Below are 19,588 nucleotides of genomic sequence, written 5' to 3'. Positions count from 1 at the left end.
TTTATTCAACATCTATATATAAGGTATTATTAGATTATTAGTCCAAATAAAATTAACGAACTATTAAGAAAATTATGATAAATTCGGTAGCTCCTCTGATGCCTGGAATGGAATATTACTATTAATTCTTCCGCTTTGTTTGTTTTTTTTATTTTATTGTTTATTTGGGGGGGTGGATTAAAGGTGAAAATGTCCAAGTGGTGAAGAGTGGCAGTAAATTCTGGGTTTGATGTGGGCAGGCAGATTCTTGGAGGGTGCATAAGAGTGACAAATTCAATTATTTGAAGTACCATATGCATCATTTGTAATCTGAAGAGTTCAGTGTGAGTGGTTATCTCTCTTTAATTTTAATAGCAAACAAATATGTGCATTTTAACTTAGTGAGCCGAACCAGAAAAAAAATGCACCTGGGTTGATACTTACCGAATGTGATGTACCCTCTCCCTGTGGTATCAATTTGTCGGAACACACGCTGTGCTTCTTCTGATGGAACTGCTAACGTGTGATAAAGTGCCTTTGATGTATCTGCCTGGGTCACTTTTCCCTCGCCCCCTCGATCAAATATCTGAAGCATGAAAATCACGTGAATAACATGTAAGTTTTGAGGTTTTCACGGCGATGACAATGAAGAAAGTTGTCTTCTGGGTTTAGGCACCGTGTATTCTTCGTTTTGGCCGACGTTTCGGAGGAACGTAGCGCCTCCATCTTCAGAGCAGTTGAATAGCTGCGGAGAGCAGTGGCACAGCTACTGGATGGAGGCGCTACATTCCTCTGAAACGTCGGCCAAAACAAAGAATACACAGTGCCTAAACCCAGAAGACAACTTTCTTCATCGTGAATAACATGTTCAAAAGTCTGTTCAGTTCATATGCCACAGAAGATACACTGTCTCTATTAGAAAGACAGACTGGTTAAAGCTAGAAGGGGGAATAATTTCAGTTAATTCTGAGAATCACACCCATAAGTACATAGTGTGAGCAAAATGCAGAGTTTTCTTAATGCCAAAGCAGGTGGTACATATACTAAACACAAGTTTAAAGGGTGAAATATGCACATCATGGGGGAAAGCACTATGATGAACAGAGAAGTTTGGCAATGCCTGTGCTCCAAGAATCAGAGGGAAGTCCTCTTCTTTTAGGAAAGATTTCTTTTCATGAATTTCGGTTTCCTTTTTTATCATTCCACTGATGCCCCATAAAATAAAATCTCACCTTTAGTATGCAATGCATGTCTGAATTAGGCATTAAGAAATCACAACCTTGATACTTATTTTGGATTTAATTTCTTATCAGGCACTTGGCAGATATCTTAAAATTGACTCTGACCTGAAACAAGACACTTATTATATAATATATAGTACCATGAGTATTCTAGATGAAATGCTGCAAATACATTAGAGAGATATTTTGTGGGAAACTGTTCCCCAATATCATACTACTGTATACACCCACAAAACATCTTTGAATAATACATTACCTTAAATGCTAATTCCACCATCTCTCCTGCGTTACTAGCTTTCGATATTACGAGAACACCAAGTAGATACTCCCGAAAGTCAATAATGCCGGTGCAGTCCTGTAAGAAAGACATGAATATAGCATTTTTGAAATTTTGTTGACAAAATAATCCAAATAATTTGATAAAAGATAAGTACAGTCTTCTGGAATGTGATGCTGTGTGTTCTGGTTCATGTTTACTGATGTTTTGGAGGAACATGCTGCCTCCATCATCAGAACTGAAGAGTAAGCCAAGCAAAGAAGACCATTCCATGACTCGGCCACTTAGTGGCTGGCTTGCCACCATGGCAGTCTGGCTTCAATCCTAGGAAAGTTCATGAGGAATCTGTGGGGGATGGAATGGTGATAGGCAGGCTTCCTCTAAGTACTTCAGTTTCCCCTGCCAGTTCTCATTCCATGAACTGCTTTATTTCTCTCATCTATCATCTGGGTCTGGTACAGTGGGCCATTTAAGGCCTGTATACCAAGGAATTCAGTCTCACCCCAAAATAAAGGAAGAGAGTGGTGAGAGGAAGAAGAAAAATAAAAAAAACAGTAAGCATCATCTAATTGCTGACTGCTTGGTTTATTAGTTGGTTGTGAAGATGAAAACAACATGCTTCTCTGAACTTCAAGAGTTCCGTCTCCTGTGATATAACATGCTGTAATCCCTTGAAAGTCTGCTTGAGGCCTGCTTCATGCTGGGTTCTTGCTTCACTTACTTTTCAACTTTGAAGATGGAGGGGACATGTCCCTTTGAAATGTCGGTTGAGTTTCAATGGATTACACAGCATTATACCCTGGATGACAGAACTCTTCATAACCATTGTTCTTAGAACCTCATATTCTACAATGGTAAACTTGTACCAGACCACACACAAGACGATATTTATCATCCAGTTCATGACTCATCCATGTGTGTCCTGAGAGTATACCTGTAGTCTGTAGTGTATCATTTTCAGTCAATCCACCCATCCATCAGTCTGTATGCATGAAACAGCTCAAAAACTGCTGATTGAAGTACTATGAAATTTGTTGCTGGAGAGTTTCATGAAAAATTATCAGGCCATTTCAGTTCAAATTTGGACTAAGACCCTGCATTGTACAAGAATTTATTTATCTCAAGACAAACAAATAAAATGAAAATAAATNGTCATCGGAGTAATGACAAAGACACAACGTTAAGACATCCCCACAAATATTTGGTACAACTATAATTACCTTATCATACATTCTGAATAGCTGCTGAAGGACCTCACTTGTTGAAGGGACTTCCAAGCGCCTTGCAAATTCCTTGTAAGAAATCTGCCCACCTTCATTTGTGATAATGTGTGGAGATTGTATTAGTATTTTTTCTTCAATATTTGTTTGGGTGAGACTGGAAACAAGATTAAAATATTATTGTAAGTAAATACGCTTTTCATTCTCTATCAACTGCTGCTGCAATTTGAGAGACTTCACTGACAAACCTCTGCCAGTGTTGCAGTAAGCATGAAAAGATATGTTTCTGAAGAAGGTTGATGGGGTTGGAGCTGGACACGTAGAAGGTGACAATTTGTGGTAGTACGATAATTGTGTTCAGACTGCAACATAGGAAATTGCCTTGTCATGCCGTTTAAGTCTGCTGTATCATAACTTCAGAGCAGTTAATACACATGTCATTATATTTGTATAAAAAGAAAAGTAAACTATCTTGTAACAGGCCATGCTGACTCATAGGGTTGTGAGACATCAAGGCTTCCACATTTTTCTAGACAGTCATCTCACAGATGGCAGTGAGGTTGCCCTTTACACCCGGGAAGATTCCTGGTACTCATTTCTGTTAGAACTCTCTAATATTTGCTTTGCATTTATAAAACATTAAATATCAGATAATTTCGTTTTTGAGATCAGCTATACAAATAACCCTAAGGAAAGAAATTAAGTGTTGGAAGATACACAATGATTCCAATGATACTGACATGAACATGTGAAAAGGGTGACCCCTAAATGACTATCATAGCAAGCCCATTCTTACATCCCTATAGGAAAAGACGAAACAGGTCATCCTAGATCAAGATGGATCACTGCATTCAGCCTCAGAACAGGTCTTATGTCCCAGTCCATAATATGGAAGAAGAATAATATGAAATCCATCTCATATGGAAGATGCATTTAAGAAACAACGTCCTGTTATTGAATTACTGTCACAATTACCAATTACTACAAAATACACTTCTGAATGATCACCTTAGGAAATTGCAGTTAATTATAGGACTTGGTTTGCATTAAGTAACAAATGCTAGTATATCAAACATAGCAGTAGACATTTTAATATTAATCATTTAATGCCTGGGGGAGAGGGGGGGAGAGCATGAATAGTCTGCAGACTAGCTGCAGTTGTCAGTGTGCAACTGCCATGAAACATCAATACAATTAAAATCTCAAATATTTATGAAAGGTATTTAAAAATTCAGTTTGTATGTCAGAGAAAATGTTGGGCTTCCAAAAATAAGAGCAGTTGTTTAATACTACACACAGAAATAATCACCATTTTCTGTGAGAATCACATGTACGAAATGTAAACTCTGGTAGAAGTTCACCGTGTTAGGATATGGAAGCGAGTAGTACCTATAGGCTTTAAACAGTTAATATAGAAAGATACTCACCCTAACTTTTGTCTCAACTTTTGTACTTCAACAAGTCCAGATGCAAACGGTAAATTCATTCTCTTGGCCTTTGTCATTAAGCGACAATCATCATACGTGTAGTCAGAAACGGGAATCCCAAGAGTTCTGCAACATACAGAGATAGAGGACATTAAATTAAAATATATCACAGTGATAACATTTAGAAACGTATTCTACATAAATCCAAACATAAAACTGAACGCACTTTGCCATGAGATGTCTCACATTATTGGCATATAATTTGGGGTCATGCTTCTCTTCGTCATTAGGCGTGTAGACCGGAAGAAATTCAATCTCGCAGCTGCTGTGGACCTGTGTCAGTGTCAGCCACAAAAGCTTCAACCTGAAACAGTCATTAATTACATCCTTAAGACAAGGTGTGTCTACTTTAATGGAAATTAGGAACACAGAGGGAAGTCCCTTGTACTGCAGCCACTTCTGGCCCATTATACCATTCCCAGATGATAGGTGAGGGTGATTGTGGAGCAATTGGTGGAATGAAGATTGGCAGGGGAAACCGAAGTACTCGGAGAAAACCTGCCCCAGCGCCACTTTGTCCACCACAAATCCCACTTGACCAGACTCGGGATCGAACACAGGCTGCCACGGTGGGAAGCCAGTGACTAACCACTTGACCTATGGCGCGGCCCAACACAGAGTCTGTTTACTGTATCAACACACAAATGAGGAGGCAATGAGTTGGAGTTTAAAATCTGTTGGCAGAAGAAATAAATGATTGTTTAAGTCTGGCTATGTAAAAGGAATATATAGAACAAGGATACTGAGAAGGAAGCAGAATGAATGAACATATGAGGGGTAGGCCTTCTCGGCCTTTGCACCGCGACCTCAGTGGTCTATTGTGCTTCCCCCTTTTTTAATTATTCCCTCAGGAACCCCCCGCTTCAAATGAAGTGCAGGATTTTAGACGTTGGGGTGTCAAAATAGTCACTTGGTTCCATAGAGTATTGACCCAAGCGACCTAGTCTTAAATAAGCTAAAGCCTCACATTCACACAGGATGTGTGTGGCTGTTTCGTGTTTTGTCTGACACCTCTCACAAGTGGGACTATCACTTAGTCCCAGTTTGAACAGGTGTCCTTTGAGGTGACAGTGTCTTGTAAGTACTTACCACCCATTGTAGCTGGTTCCTGTTAACTTCAACATATCCTTTGCTCTTTTAGTGGAAGGTCCTCGTATGAGTCCCTTTGCTACAAAACAGGATAACAACACTTCTCTCTTCTGGGATATAATGCTGTGTAGCCCAGTGAAAGTTCTGGTTTCTTGCTTGGCTCAAGATGGCATATGTTCCTCCAAAATATCAACTGGCTTTCACCAGGCTACACTGCACTATGTCCCCAAGCACAGAACTTTTAATAACTACTGCTGTGAAAAACTTAGATCCTAAAGAACGAAATAGTGTGGTCAGGTAGTGAAAGATATCAAGAAGAAAATGCTGGCAAAATATAAAAAAATGAAAGGGGAGATTGAAAGGTTTCTATCCATCAACTTAGATAAAATGAAATGGTGCTATGGGAAGGAGGAGAAAGACTGGATGACACGGTGACAAGTTTCAACATCTAAACAAAATAATGTCTGTGTTGCTTGCATCATTATATAGCCAGAATATTTTCATTCCTCAAAGTTATTATTGACATCTTGTGGCAATTTTTAAGATATAAATTTATGGGTGGAAACATTTTTAGAGAAAGAAATACATGATCCTGTTGTGGGTTACGTAGATATTCCAAGTCAGCAGAAAAATCCATGAGAATGACAAACACAACATCAGTATTCTACAAGTTATATTGGGATTTGTTCCTACATTAACCTTATTGAGAACATTTAATGATGTGTCTTAAAGCAATGAAAACAATCTTAATGACAAAATTGGGTCTGGACCTAAGTAAATGGTGCCATCTACTTGCATCTGTGCTTGCCTTCTGCCCTGGACAGATAACATCCTAAGGAAATATGGCGCAAGGATAAAAGCTGGAATTATCATAAAGTCAGTAGTGAGTCCTATGATCATGAATATTTGGGTTCGATAAAAGGCAGAAATTTATCGAAGGGCTCAGCTTCATGTAGTCAGTCATTCAGACATTCTGAGTGAGCATATTTGCTTAACCAGCAAACAGATAAATCTCTTGTACATAAAATTGATTGATTTGATGCCCAAATGTGCATGTAGGATGTGAGGTTCTCACAGCAGTGGTTATGAAGATTTCTCTCTTCTGGGATATAACACTGTGTAGTCCATTGAAAGTCAATGATGTTTTGGAGGAACATGTGGCCTCCATCTTCAGGGTTGAAAAATCAGCTCTATTACTACCAGCCTCATGTTGGTTTACTTTTTTCTTATTCACTGACCCTGAAGACTGAGGTGGACATGTTCTTCTGAAATGTGAGTTGACTTTCAATGGACTACATATCCAAGAAAATGGAATACTTCTTATGCATGCCCTGTTTGTCAAAAGTTTATGAATTGTACTGAATACCTCAAGAACTCTCGTACAGCAAGTTAAGCACTACTCGTACTCTGTACAAAATGAATGCCACTTACGCTCCGGGCCCTTCCCATGTCCATGTGACTGTGTCCAGTTTGTTGGGGTAGCGAATGCAAACAGGCTGGATTGGCACACCTGGGTAGAATGCTCCTGGCTTGAATGTGATGAGACATGATCGATTTGTGCACGTACCTTCAGGGAATATTAAAACCTGTATAACATTAAAACACAATGCAACACTTTTTTCTTGACACAGCATAACTTACTAGTTGTTATTAATGCTATCAACATAGAGTGTACATAAGATCACAGTAGTTTAACTTGGACAACAAATAAACAAGATGCTATTTAACTACTTCAAGTCTTCTCATATGTGACATGTGCCATTCTTAATCTATATATATTCTCTTTCATCTAGTTAGGATATCTGTGTAAAGTTCATTTAGAAGTTTCAAAATGAAGACCACAAAATCTGTTTTAAACTTTCTCTGTAGTTCTATATTACATCAGTTGGCAAAGAACACAATTTTTATCCAGTGACTTTTCATGGCCACAGAAGCAGCTGCTGTTATCTGTCTTGCAGCCATAAGGGCTTCAAATAATTCACATTTCAAAATAATGTTCACTTACCTGAGGCCAATCCTGATCAGAAGTAGCACGGTCTATGATCTCTTTTATCGTGTTCTGTCTTGAGTTTGGGTCTTCCCGCCACACATAAACAGGCTGTGTATAGTTGATTAACTCTGTGTATTCAGAAGGTAATTAGTTACATATTTTGTTATTGCTAGTGGGGCGGGACTAAGTCCCTTGTACTGCGGCCACTCCTGGCCTATTGTATCAGCCCCAGATGATAGGTGAGGGTGATTGCGGAGCAATTGGTAGGGGAAACCGAAGTACTCAGAGAAAACCTGCTCCAGTGCCACTGTGTCCACCACAAATCCCACTTGACCAGACCCGGGATCGACCCAGGCCGCCGCGGTGGGAAGCCAGAGACTAACCGCTTGAGCTATGGCATGGCCCCTTGCAGTTACATAACTCCACATTGTAGTATGCAAGATGTGTAACACCATCACACATAACACAACAAAATAACACTGAAATCATTGTCAGATCCAAGTCACTGATACAGCTTAGTTGATAGAACTAGCCCCTGTTTCTAAAGATATGGCTCAACTGATAAGAGTTAGTCCCAATATCCAGAAATAGAGCTGCAGGAACTAGCTCTAGTTTTCTCCCTGAGGAAGGTGACATAGTCCAGTTTCCCAAATGTCACTTCAAATTAAAATTAAGAAGAACAGTGTTCAGAAAACTTATCATTTTAGTAGTACATGATCATCACAGACTTTCTGGTAAAACTATGATTTCTTTATCATCAAGGTTTTACAAGAAAAATAAAATTTATTTTCACTGCCCCTATACATTAAAACACCGACTCTAATTCCATTAACTTTCCCCCAGTTCAACAATACCGAATCTACTGTGGTCAAATGGCCAAATCTGTTAAGTGAAATGGAGAATACCCAATATTCTCAGCTGTGAGGTTTACTGAATCTACCTACATGAAACAGTAACACTGGTATTAACACAGTTAATTAAAAAGGCCATTAGGTTCTTCGCATTCTTATGCTAATAAATGCAATGTTGTGTGATAAATGAGTCACACCTGGAGGTCAGAACAATACCACTGTACTGGTGCAGTCATACATTCACTTATGAAGATGTGGTGTTGGAAATCACACTATGAATTTACTTTGTTTACTTTTGATCCACTCATCTATTGCATAATCAGCACAATGAAAAGTGTAAAAACCTGAATGAAATTATAGAAAGGAATGCTTACATTGTCTAAAGGTTTGTGCTCTTGTGATGTGTAGTTTTGTGGCTGGACACTGATGTTTTGGATGAGTATGCTACCTCCATCTTCAGGCTCAAAGTGTGCAAGTTCAGTAATAGGCTCGGTTATATGGTCAAGTTACAAGGAGGGGGGTAAAAAAGGGAACTCGGTATCAGCCAATGTGAAGGAATGGACAAAAAAAAAGGCCCCTATGGGAGATGAGGTCATTGGATTTTTCAATTTACCTAAATCTTCCAGCTGCACTATGACCCTGGGGTCAACCCAGCCTCTAACAGAAATGAGTACCAGGAATCTTCCTGGGGGTAAAGGGCAGCCGGCGCGTAAGGCTGACAACTTCACCACCATCTATGAGCCAACTGTCTAGAAAATGTGGGAGTCTCGACATCTCACAATCTTATGGGCCTCCATGGCCTGTTATAGGGATAGCTTTACTTTTTTTTTAAGCACACTGGTTCCTATGAAACGTCGGTATCCGACCACAAAACTATACGGTGTCACAACCCAGAATGCCACTATCTTAATTACTGTCATGAAAACCTCAAAACCTATACATTTTCTATATTTCTGTCATAAAAACTGTTAACAGCATAAATCTTACGTCACTTGGTCTGATAAAATCTTTGAAAGACTGGCAGTGTCTATGCTGAAGCAAGTTTTAATGCATTTCATGAGAAAAATATGTCCCCTTATAAAATATTTTAATAATTGATCAGTTTTATCCATGCTGTAATGTGGATGTCCTTTTCAGAACAAAGTAGGATTTTAGGCATGACTGTCGAGGTGGAGGGGGAGAGGGCAAGCCAGACATCTGCCCGGATTTATGGGAAAAGAATTAAAATGTAAGAAAAGAAAGAAATATATCGAATATTAATCACAAAATAGAGATTTTTTAATTCATCTATCATGATTACTTTAGGGTGGTCAGTAAATATAAGTTTGAACACAAATTTCTGACCGCCCTCTATGGGGAAAAATTATGGTAGCATCCAAGGATGTAATTGTTAAATGATAAACTAAATGAAACACAAGTTATGTGTGGTTAAATACATTCGACATGCAAAAGAATTGTTGGGGTTTGGTATGAGAATGAGAGCAGAAAACAGATTTTCTTGCTGTAACATACAAGAACTATCCACTCCTAAGTGGCCTTGTAGTTGTTTCGAGTCGGAGGGCTCTCTGATTGCGAGGCCCCACGCAGATCACGTACTGAGATCCTACACGGTGCTTTTTCTGGAGTCCCTTGTGGCACGAAACATAACGACTTCACCAGACTTGAGTTTCTTCTGACATGCACGACACTCGGTAGACAACAGTATTTACCGCTAAAGCAGGAACATACATTTCTTCCAATGAGAAAATGAGGGGGGAATATTTTTTTTGTTAAAACTTAATATATAATTTAGTTCTGAGTGTTGTAAGCAAAAGTAAATAAAAAAACTTTACTGTTAAGAAATAACAAATTCAACATTTTATGCCTTAAATGTGATTCTAGGTACGCGGTAGCGTAGTTGGTTGAGGCACTACCCTACTAGCCGGAAGGTCCCGGGTTCGATTCCCGAAGAGGTCATATTGGATTTTTCATCTGACCTAACCTTTCCAGCTGCACTGTGGCGCTGGTGGTCGACTCAGTCTCTAACAGAAACGAGTACCTGGAATCTTCCTGCGGGTAAAGGGCGGCCGGAGCGTAAGGCTGACAACTTCACCGCCATCTGTGAGCCGATTATCTAGTAATTGTGGGAGCCTCGACGTCTCACAATCTTATGGGCTTCCATGGCCTGTTCTTCTTCCTCTGCCATGACGGGTTAGACCGTCTGGCCTATGTCCATTAGGAATTAATTCTGAAATTACTAATCTTATGGACAGCCGGTAGGACTCCTTGGACGAGTGGTCAGCCCGTCGCAAGGCGGCTAGCTACATACAGGACAACACAAACACAGAATAAACTGAGACATCCATGCCTTGAGTGGTATTCGAACCCACGATCCCTGTGTTCGAGCTGGCGAAGATGTTTCGTGCCATAGACCGCGTGGCTATTGTGATGGGTCATACTTATGCTTAAGAACCCTAAATTAAGGCGATCCCTTTTTCCTAAGAAGCAGAATTTGGAGGGGGGGACTCGCCTTATATATTCGGGTTAATACGGTATTTCTGAAACATCTTTACGAGAGAGATACTTGCTTACAAACAGCAATGGCGTTGAATTCCAAAGTTTATAAGATATACAACATAATTTGTTCTCATTCGCTGGATGGCAGGATATGGAAATGATGGATGCCATATTCCGTAAAGAGAACTGCTAACTTAGAGTAGAGAATGTGTGTGGAGATAGAGGGAAATTTAACAAAGTACTGTTGGCAATACATACTTCCGATGAAGGGGTTGAGTCCACTCTCTCTGCGTACTATAATGGACGGGAATCCGGTAACGTACGTGATACCCGCGTCTAGGAAAGTGGAGTGCGGCGCCACGACTAGAATGGGCGCTTCTTTTCTCGACGCCTGGCGTCCTTTCACAATGAGTTTCATGCCACCAACCTGGTACGTGCTTTTACCCAGCGCGCAAATCATCGGGTTCAACTTCCTGGATCACCGATAACACGCGTCTATGTCAGTAACATCATCCAAACTGTAACCTCCACCTTTCCGAGCAGTGCATGCTATAGACAACCGACAACACGCGTCCATGTCAGTAAGATCAACCCAACGTTAACTGCCACCTTTCCGAGCAGTGCATGCTAAACTCAGTGGAAAGTATTTACACAGACAGCTCAGTCGGTATAGAGACTGGCTATGGGCTGGACGAACAAGGGGTCGAGAATTTTCTCTTCTCCACGTCGTCCAGACCGGCTCTGGGGTACACGTAGCCTCCTATCCAATGGGTACCGGGGGTAAAGCGACTGGGGCGTGAGGCTGACCACTCACCTCCAATTAGTGCCGAGATCAAGAAAACGTGGGTCTATACATTCACTCCCCCATACGCCTTGATGGCGTAGTGCTTAATTAATAGCACAGGGACAACTTTACATTTACCTTTACGCGTTTAGTTAAATTTTTGTAATGATATCATTCATTAGGAGGGTTACCAACTTCCAAAGCTGAAAAGACCTGACATGTACAGTATTTAGCAAAAGGCAGAACCCGTCCGTTATTGAACAATTGCCTATTGATTACCCGTACGTGCTAACATTGCCGATTATTTCATTAGTACATCTACATTTAACGACGTGCCAATTGAAAGGGGGTAACAAGTAAAATTTTTAATTACAATTCACGAGTAAGGGGTAACTTCGTGCCCTTACAATGCTAGAAAACATCATGTACAGCCATCCTATGTCGCGTATATTCCTGTCACTTGCAGTGCCTGTCATTAATATTGAAGCGTAAACACAGAAAAGTTAGACATTCTGAAGTGTGTGTGCTTATTAAACTAGGGATTTGTTTGTTCCAGCTTAAGTATAAACTGGGCGGAAGGGAGGCACTATTCTGCAAGCCGGAAAGTCTGGGGTTCGATTCCCGATGAAATCACTGCACTTTTCAATTGACCTAATCCTTCCAGCCGCACTATGGCCCGGGGTGGACTCAGCCTCTAACAGAAATGAGTACCAGGAATATTCTTGGGGGGTAAAGGGCGGCTGGGACATAAGGCTGAGCCGATTATCTAGAAAATGTGGGAGCCTCGACGTGCCACATCCCTATGGGCCTCCACGGCCTGTTACAGGGATAGCTTTAAAAATGTAACCTAAACAGTCAGCATATCTATTCATAATTAGTGTGACAAATTATAATAATATACAATATTATTCTAATAAGTCGGCACTAATGGATCGACTGTCATATTGAAGAAAAACTTAACTAGTTGGAGTCACAAACGGACATACGAGGGTAAGCTGGGGAGTTGCAGAGGGGAGGTTGTTAAGTGAGAAGTTGTGAGTAATCCGTCCTGTGGATTTCTTCTTTACCAGCACCAAGATTTTTAATACCAAAAAGTCCAACACCACCTGAAGTTTTGTATTCATGCACCATAATACTAATACTAATATTAATAATAATAATAGCAATAATAATAGTAAAAATAATAATATTTCATTAGCACTTTTTGCTTAGAAGCTGCAATGATAAAATTTTTCAAACTCAGACGTAAGATTTACATAGCAATAACATAAAATGACCTTTTCTTTCGCGTGGAATTTTACGAAAATGCGTTATTCCATGATATTAGTTGTGAGTTCTATTCTGAGCTCTTTTTTAAGTAACTGCTTAAATTCTGATATTCTGCGATGTGACGCGGTGTAGTGTGGTATATTTTTACCGATGTTTGGGAGGAACGTACTGTCTCCATTTTCAAGCGTAGGTAACAGTCTACCAGATTACACGGCGTCATATCGCAGAAGATAGCAACTTCGTTGTCACCGTCAATGAGAATGGAATATCTCGTAACTGTTACAACCGTGCGACACTAATTACATTGCGAATTTAGGCTGCCGTATCATAAAATATGTTACGAAATGGGGTAGATTTGCCCCGAATTTATATGAATGAACTATGAAATTTAGTTACTTACTGACATAAGAAAAAAACTAGATCGCTGAAATCATGTGGTAATAAAAACCCGTGCCTAAGGCTCAGATGATAACAACATATTGACCTTTTAGAAAAGATGATAAGAATTTTGGAAATTAATGCTCCTCCAATGGCAATAGGATCTTCCCGTAATTCCAAACAATGAATGATGAATACTCTGTTGAAAGTAACCTTTCATTTCCATTCTCAGAACTAAAAAAAAAAGTAAATTATATTTTTTAAGAAGTTATCTGTGGGCCGATTATCTAGAAAATGTGGGAGCCTCGACGTCTCACAACCCTATGGATCCTTCAGGGCCTGTTACAGGGGTAGCTTTACTTTACTTTTACTATTAAATATAAAATGAGAACAAATTTCAGCAGACGTTGTTATTGCTTTCATACAAAGAGTTGTTTACAGAGCAACTTCTACTTTTCTTTGCAATTTTATCTTCACAAGAAATTGACTTAAACACTATTTTACTTCATCACGTTTCAGAATTGAAACGGTTTACAAAATATTTACAGCGCGAACTGAATGTGTCTGTCTGCATACTGCTCTAGGCATGAAGACACTCTCTTACTGGATAGGATTCACGTTTCCACATATACAGGGCGATTTTCAGTGTCATTCACATATCTAGAAACGGCAACGTTCTTGATAACGACGCGACAGTCACAGGATAAACTTACTCAGGTTTATGTCACGCCTTATTTCACATACTAGACTATAAACATGCAACAAAATTGGGCACGTGACTCATTCTGAAGCTATCTACAGACCTTCGAAGTGAACACTAGTCTACTATCGCCTGGAATGTAATGCCGACATTTTGGACGAGCGCAGTACCTCAATCTTTATCGGTCGATGAACGTATAACAAGACTACACGGCAACACATTCCAGACTATAGTTACTATCATGAGAAAACCAAATGTTACAACTTTTAAAACTATGTGGGACACATCGTTGCGAATTTAGGCTGTCTTACCACGAAATATGTTAAGGAATTTGTTACGTTCACCTTATATTTATACTGTTACATCCCTCTTTTGAAATGTGGCTACTCTTTTTCTACATAACTGAAAACATTTGTTAGGGACCCGAAAGTGAGTTTGGATTTTCAAATTTGTATGCTTGCAAAACACAACTTTTCCCTGAAGAAGCATGTTTCTCCACATTCAGTTCGCGCAGTTGCTAGGTACAAGATGATGTCGTACTTCCAAAGAATGGCAGGCGTCCTGTCTCGCCCTTAGCGACGACACTGGGTGCTCCCATCAGCACAACAGGCAAAGCATCGAAATAAGTGGAATGCGGCGCCACAGCGAGGATGGGAGCGTCCTTGGCAGACGCCTGTTTCCCACGTACAGTGACCCAGTGGAAACCCCCAAGCAAGAAGAGCAACCTCATCACCCAGGATACCAGTTCCTTCGTATCGCTACAACCAAGCACCACCAAAAGGAACGTTAGAGCATTTACACTGCAGTCAACTGCGCATGTCCACCGCGCATTCAGACGACGAGGGAGAAGGAGTTTCCAGGGAAAATATAACAATGTACTACATAGAGAGCGGGGATAGCTCAGTATAGCGATTAGGCTACCGGATGGACGACCGAGGAATCAAGGTTCGATTCCCGGTAGGGGCAAGAACGTCCAGACAGGATCTTGGACCCACACAGCATCTTATTTAGCAGGTACCGGGAGGTGTCTCCTCGAGGTTAAAGCGGCTGGGGTGTATAGCTGACCACTCTTCTCCATCCAGTGTCCGAGTTTAAAAATTGTGGAGCTATAACTCCATTCCCCTATACGTCTTCGTGATGTGGTGCTTACGTACTACTTCTACTAGCCAAACACTCGGAGAAGGTACTTGGAGGTAAGGCTCCACTTACCTTTAACCTTGGCATAATGGGAGTGGTCAGGCTTACGCCGCAGTATTTTTGGCTCAACAGAAAGATTGTCCGGTGTCCATAAAGAGAACGAATGGGCCCCAAAAGGGGTATGGCCGTACTGTATGCCCCGGCCATTCTTACCCCGTTGATGTGATGGAGACTGTACCGTGAAGCTCCTCATTACGTAATCATCTCGCGCCCGTTGGCACCTTCTCTCTATAAAGGTAAAAGGTAAAGCTCTCCCTGTAACAGGCCGTGAGACGTTGAGGCTCCCACATTTTCTCTAGACAATCGGCTCACAGATGAGGGTAAAGTTGTCAGTCTTACGCGCATGCCGCCTTTTACCCCCAAGAAGGTTCCTGGTACTCATTTCTGTTAGAGGCTGGGTCGACTCCTTTAAGGTCTAAATCGTCTGCTCAACACCCTGTTCTCATACAGCCCCAATCTGTTGTTTTCCTCACACTCCTATAAAGCAAATTAACTCCATTAAGTGATATCTTTCTGAGGAGCTCATAGTTGCTCAGCTAATCAAGAAATTCCGTGCCTTTTCTGGATCCATCAAATTCATTCCCATCTTCATATCTGTACTCTTGAGCCAAATAAATCCAGTGCCCAAATTTCCGCGTATTCTTCATATTTCCGAAGTAACATTTTGTATTTCTCATCACCAGGGCCCGGAGTTTGATGACATGTCATCTTTTTTTCCTTGTATCCTACGCGATGCTCTTAAATATATAAATCTCGGATATGAGCTGCTGGTTACAGAAATGTAAATTTTATAGGCAATTTTTTGACATTTTTAGGTTTAGGGTCATTTTTTTCATTTTGGGGGTAATTTTTTTGTAAATTTTTGGACTTTTAAGGGTATTTGTCATTTTTGGCCATTTTAGGGCATTTTTCTTCATATGGTTTCTGAAATGTGAATAACATGGAAGCGAAGTGTTCTTTCTTTTCTCCTTTAGGTCATTTTATAGGTCATTTTTTTAATATTTTCAGGTCATCAAAATCCGGGCCCTGCTCATCACTTTATGCTTTCCATCTGCCCCATCCCTCTAACCCTCTTGGATCTCATGCCGCTAACAGCATTCAGCAATAAATACAAGTTATGACGCTCCTCCCCCTCACTTCCCACCCTCCTCGAGTCAAAATATTCTGCTCACTACCCTGTTCCCAAACACCCTCAATCTGTTTTCCCTCCAGGACGGAAGACTCGGTTTCACTGTCCTATAAAGCAGGTAAAGATTATCTGAACTGCTTAAGATTTGGAGGGTAAAGGTAAAAGTAAATTTGTCACCGTGCATAACTAATGAAGCACTACGCCATGAAGGTGTATGGGGGAGTGGATGTATATATCCACATTTTCTTGATCTCGGCGTTAGCTGGAGGTGAGTGGTCAGCTTCACGCCCCTACCGTTTTACCCCCGGAGATACAACCCCCGTTACCCATTGGGTAGGAGGTTGGGTGTACCCCAGAGCTGGTCTGGACTACGTGTAGGAGTGAAAATTGTTGACGCTAACGGTACTCGAACTCCGACCTCTCGGTCATTCAGCCCGTGGCCAGTCGCTATACCGACTGAGCTGTCCCCCATGATACTCGGCCTGCTAAATAGCTGCATTTTGTTTCGCCCGTGCATTTTCTGGCTAGTCAAGCAAGGTCTAGCTGCTGCAGGGAAATAAAGCACAGTGGAACCTCGGTATTTCGAACCATCACAAAGAAGAGGCATCTCCAAAAATTACAATTTTGAGCTAACTGCTTTACTTCCACACACTACGCTGCCTTCGCATCGTGGGTTGCTTCGGCGGTGTCCCTCATGCGGTCACTGTAGCAGACCACACGCTATGCGGGATTGCATTCATCCGGGGACAAGAAACAGTCGCCAGTGTTAACTGATACGTCATTTCCACACAGACAGACTTACTGATAAACAAGTAGCGCTTATCTGTCCCCGCCATCAATTCCAGTCTAACGCAATGAAGAAAGTTGAGCGCAGCTGGACTACAGTCTTGTTTCCAAAAACATATTTTCTGCCCCCTAGCTCGGGGTGGGGCGGCATGCGGTAGCGTAGTTGGTTGAGGCACTATGCTACAAGCCGGAAGGTCGTGGGTTCGGGTCCCGATGAGGTCACTGGATTTTTCAATTGATGTAAATCTTCCAACCGCACTGTGGCCCTGGGGTCGACGCAGCCTCTAACAGAAATGAGTACCAGGAATCTTCTTGGGGGATAAAAGGCGGCCGGCGGTTAATGCTGACAACCTTACCGCCATATATGAGCCGATTGTCTAGAAATGGAAGCCTCGACGTCTCACAACCCTATGGGCCTCCACGGCCTGTTACAGGGCTATATTTACCTTTTTTTACTCCCACTGCATGGCGTGGTACAGCGGAACTTTACAGCCATAAAAATCGCATTTTATTTTTCTTCGAAGGGTTTGACATAAGTTAAACGATAATTTTTATTTCCGATATTTCTTCCTTATGCACCAACAATATCATCACACTCAGATAATGTTACTGATGTACGTGAGAGAGAATGCGAACTACTTATAGCAGAAATATCGGCGGCCTTGAACTCTTCACTGCGGTGACCTACAAACGTGAAAGGAGACGGAAGTACTTAGGCAGCCAGTGGCACAGCAGTCGGCTTTAAATTAATGAAGCGCCAGAGCTTCTTGCTAAGAGAAGCCAGTAACAAGATTACATAAGCATATAATCCTTAGAAGCCAGTTCATCCAGGTAATATTTATGAATTTAGTTCCTACCTCACAGGAAACACGGAGGTCTGTGAGAGACGTAAGGTTCTAACAGTATGGTGGCAGATGCGGGATAAGCCCTCGGAAAGTTATCGGAACCTGGGGACAAGCCAGGCATCTGAGCTCTTTAGATTTTTCATTTAAAATATCAAATTTTAAAAATAAAGACACGTACCAAATATTAAAACTATTTTTAAATGCGGTGCCATGCATTATTCGATATACAAACCACTAAAATGGTCCGCAAAGACTTAATAAACGGCTTAAACCAAATCTTGTAAACAAATATTATGACCGGCCATTTTGGAAAGAATTCGGGTGCTTGTAACATTGACAAGATGATCACAAGTATGGTGTTGTGACAATGATATGTACGTAGTATGTCTGCATATAGCACAATCATTATTACAGTTATAATTATTCTTAAGGACAACCAGTTACGAAAAGCAAAAAAGATGACTCTCCACAAATATGAACAAATTGGCATTTACGTACGAACCAAATAACTTCAAATTTACCGCAATGTTGTCCGACATGTTAGCGCTGACAACCTTAGAAGTTCATCTTTACAAAGAAAACACAATTCCTAACCTCAGATGGCTTTTACATATCACTTTTAAAAATCACAAGCCTAACGTTATGGGCATATTGGAGACAGATTCGAACGTTAGGCTTTCGATCTTGGTTTTATAAATAAAATTTTAAGTTTTTCAGCGTTAATATTGCGGACAAAATGGCGGTATCATTTCAAGTTAGAAGAATTTATATACAGACTGGCATTATGGGCATGTCACTATACACACATCCAAATCCCATGCTAGAAGTTTTTATTTTCTTTACAATTTAGTAACTAAACAAACGTATAGTTACAGCTACTGTCAAGAGGATGCAGTTCTAATTTTTACAGTCACTAGTAATAGGTTACATAAATGCATGCTTAAAACTAATTTCTCACATTTACAAAAATCATATTTAAAAATTGTTAAAGTTAGAAATTATAATATTATCAGTAAACTGTTTTATTGGTTGGTTAGTCCTGCTGAGATTGCCGTAAAGCAAGATACCCGCAGAGCATGCGCAATATGTTTACTTAACTCTGTAAGTGCCAAGTGTGGAAAACTTCGATCTTTACCAATTTTCCCTTACTTCACTGAATGTGACATTTTTCGACATTTTATGTGAACTACGTAGTCAAAATATGAAAGGAGTTTGTTTCACTATGCTTTAAAGTTTCGAGAGAATTTATATATATTTTATTTACTCATAGAAAACTGCTCTCACAACTTAAATTGACGGTTAGACACTGACGGAACTTCTAGGCACTTACAGGGTTAAAAAAACTGTGACTCATTAAACACACAAAACTTACAGTTACAGGAGACAACATACATTAAAACAGATATTACACAGCTGTACATATTAGAATTTCTCAATAAAAACGCGACACTTCCAACAAAAACAATATTATAAAAAGTAGCTAATTATACATATTATAATTTATTTTCAGTTGTTTACCGTCGTCCATCATGCAACAATATCAAATTTTAAAATTAAACTTACTTACTCCGTTCCTCTTATACCTTTACGGTGTCGAGGTTGTTGTTTTTTTTTTCATTTTGACATTATACAGAAGGTAGGACTCCTTGGACGAGTGATCAGCTCGTCGCAAGGCCTCCACAGGACAACACAAACACAGACATCAAACATCCATGCCCTGTGTGGGATTCGAACTCATGATCCCGGCTTCCGAGCGAGCGAAGACAGTACATGCTACCGTGATCGGCTTTTTAAAATTAAATCCAATTTAAAAATCGTCACTACACTACACTACACTACATGTTTCGGCCTACCCGGCCATCATCAGGCA

The 19,588-nt window shown here is 40.5% G+C and overlaps 1 protein-coding gene across 2 annotated transcripts in view; it reads right to left on the bottom strand.

The window, feature by feature from the left end:
• Window positions 1–19,588, bottom strand: part of LOC111872410 (lysophosphatidylcholine acyltransferase) — a 73,061-nt gene that overhangs the window by 5,141 nt on the left and 48,332 nt on the right. Inside the window, exons 3-10 of one of the 2 annotated variants that reach the window (XM_023866282.2) lie at window positions 14,302–14,519; window positions 7,299–7,411; window positions 6,725–6,879; window positions 4,371–4,508; window positions 4,145–4,270; window positions 2,718–2,874; window positions 1,477–1,575; window positions 424–565 (exon numbers count right to left, since the gene is read on the bottom strand). In XM_023866282.2, coding sequence (XP_023722050.1) covers window positions 424–565; window positions 1,477–1,575; window positions 2,718–2,874; window positions 4,145–4,270; window positions 4,371–4,508; window positions 6,725–6,879; window positions 7,299–7,411; window positions 14,302–14,519 — 1,148 coding nt within the window. Of the gene's footprint in view, window positions 1–423; window positions 566–1,476; window positions 1,576–2,717; window positions 2,875–4,144; window positions 4,271–4,370; window positions 4,509–6,724; window positions 6,880–7,298; window positions 7,412–10,888; window positions 11,104–14,301; window positions 14,520–19,588 lie in introns of both variants that reach the window. The other variant, XM_023866283.2, reaches the window with a different exon arrangement.

The sequence above is a fragment of the Cryptotermes secundus genome, unplaced genomic scaffold (genome assembly GCF_002891405.2).
Source record: "Cryptotermes secundus unplaced genomic scaffold, Csec_1.0 scaffold247, whole genome shotgun sequence".
Taxonomy (NCBI): Eukaryota; Metazoa; Arthropoda; class Insecta; order Blattodea; family Kalotermitidae; genus Cryptotermes; species Cryptotermes secundus.
This window is presented reverse-complemented; position numbering and strand designations above follow the sequence as displayed.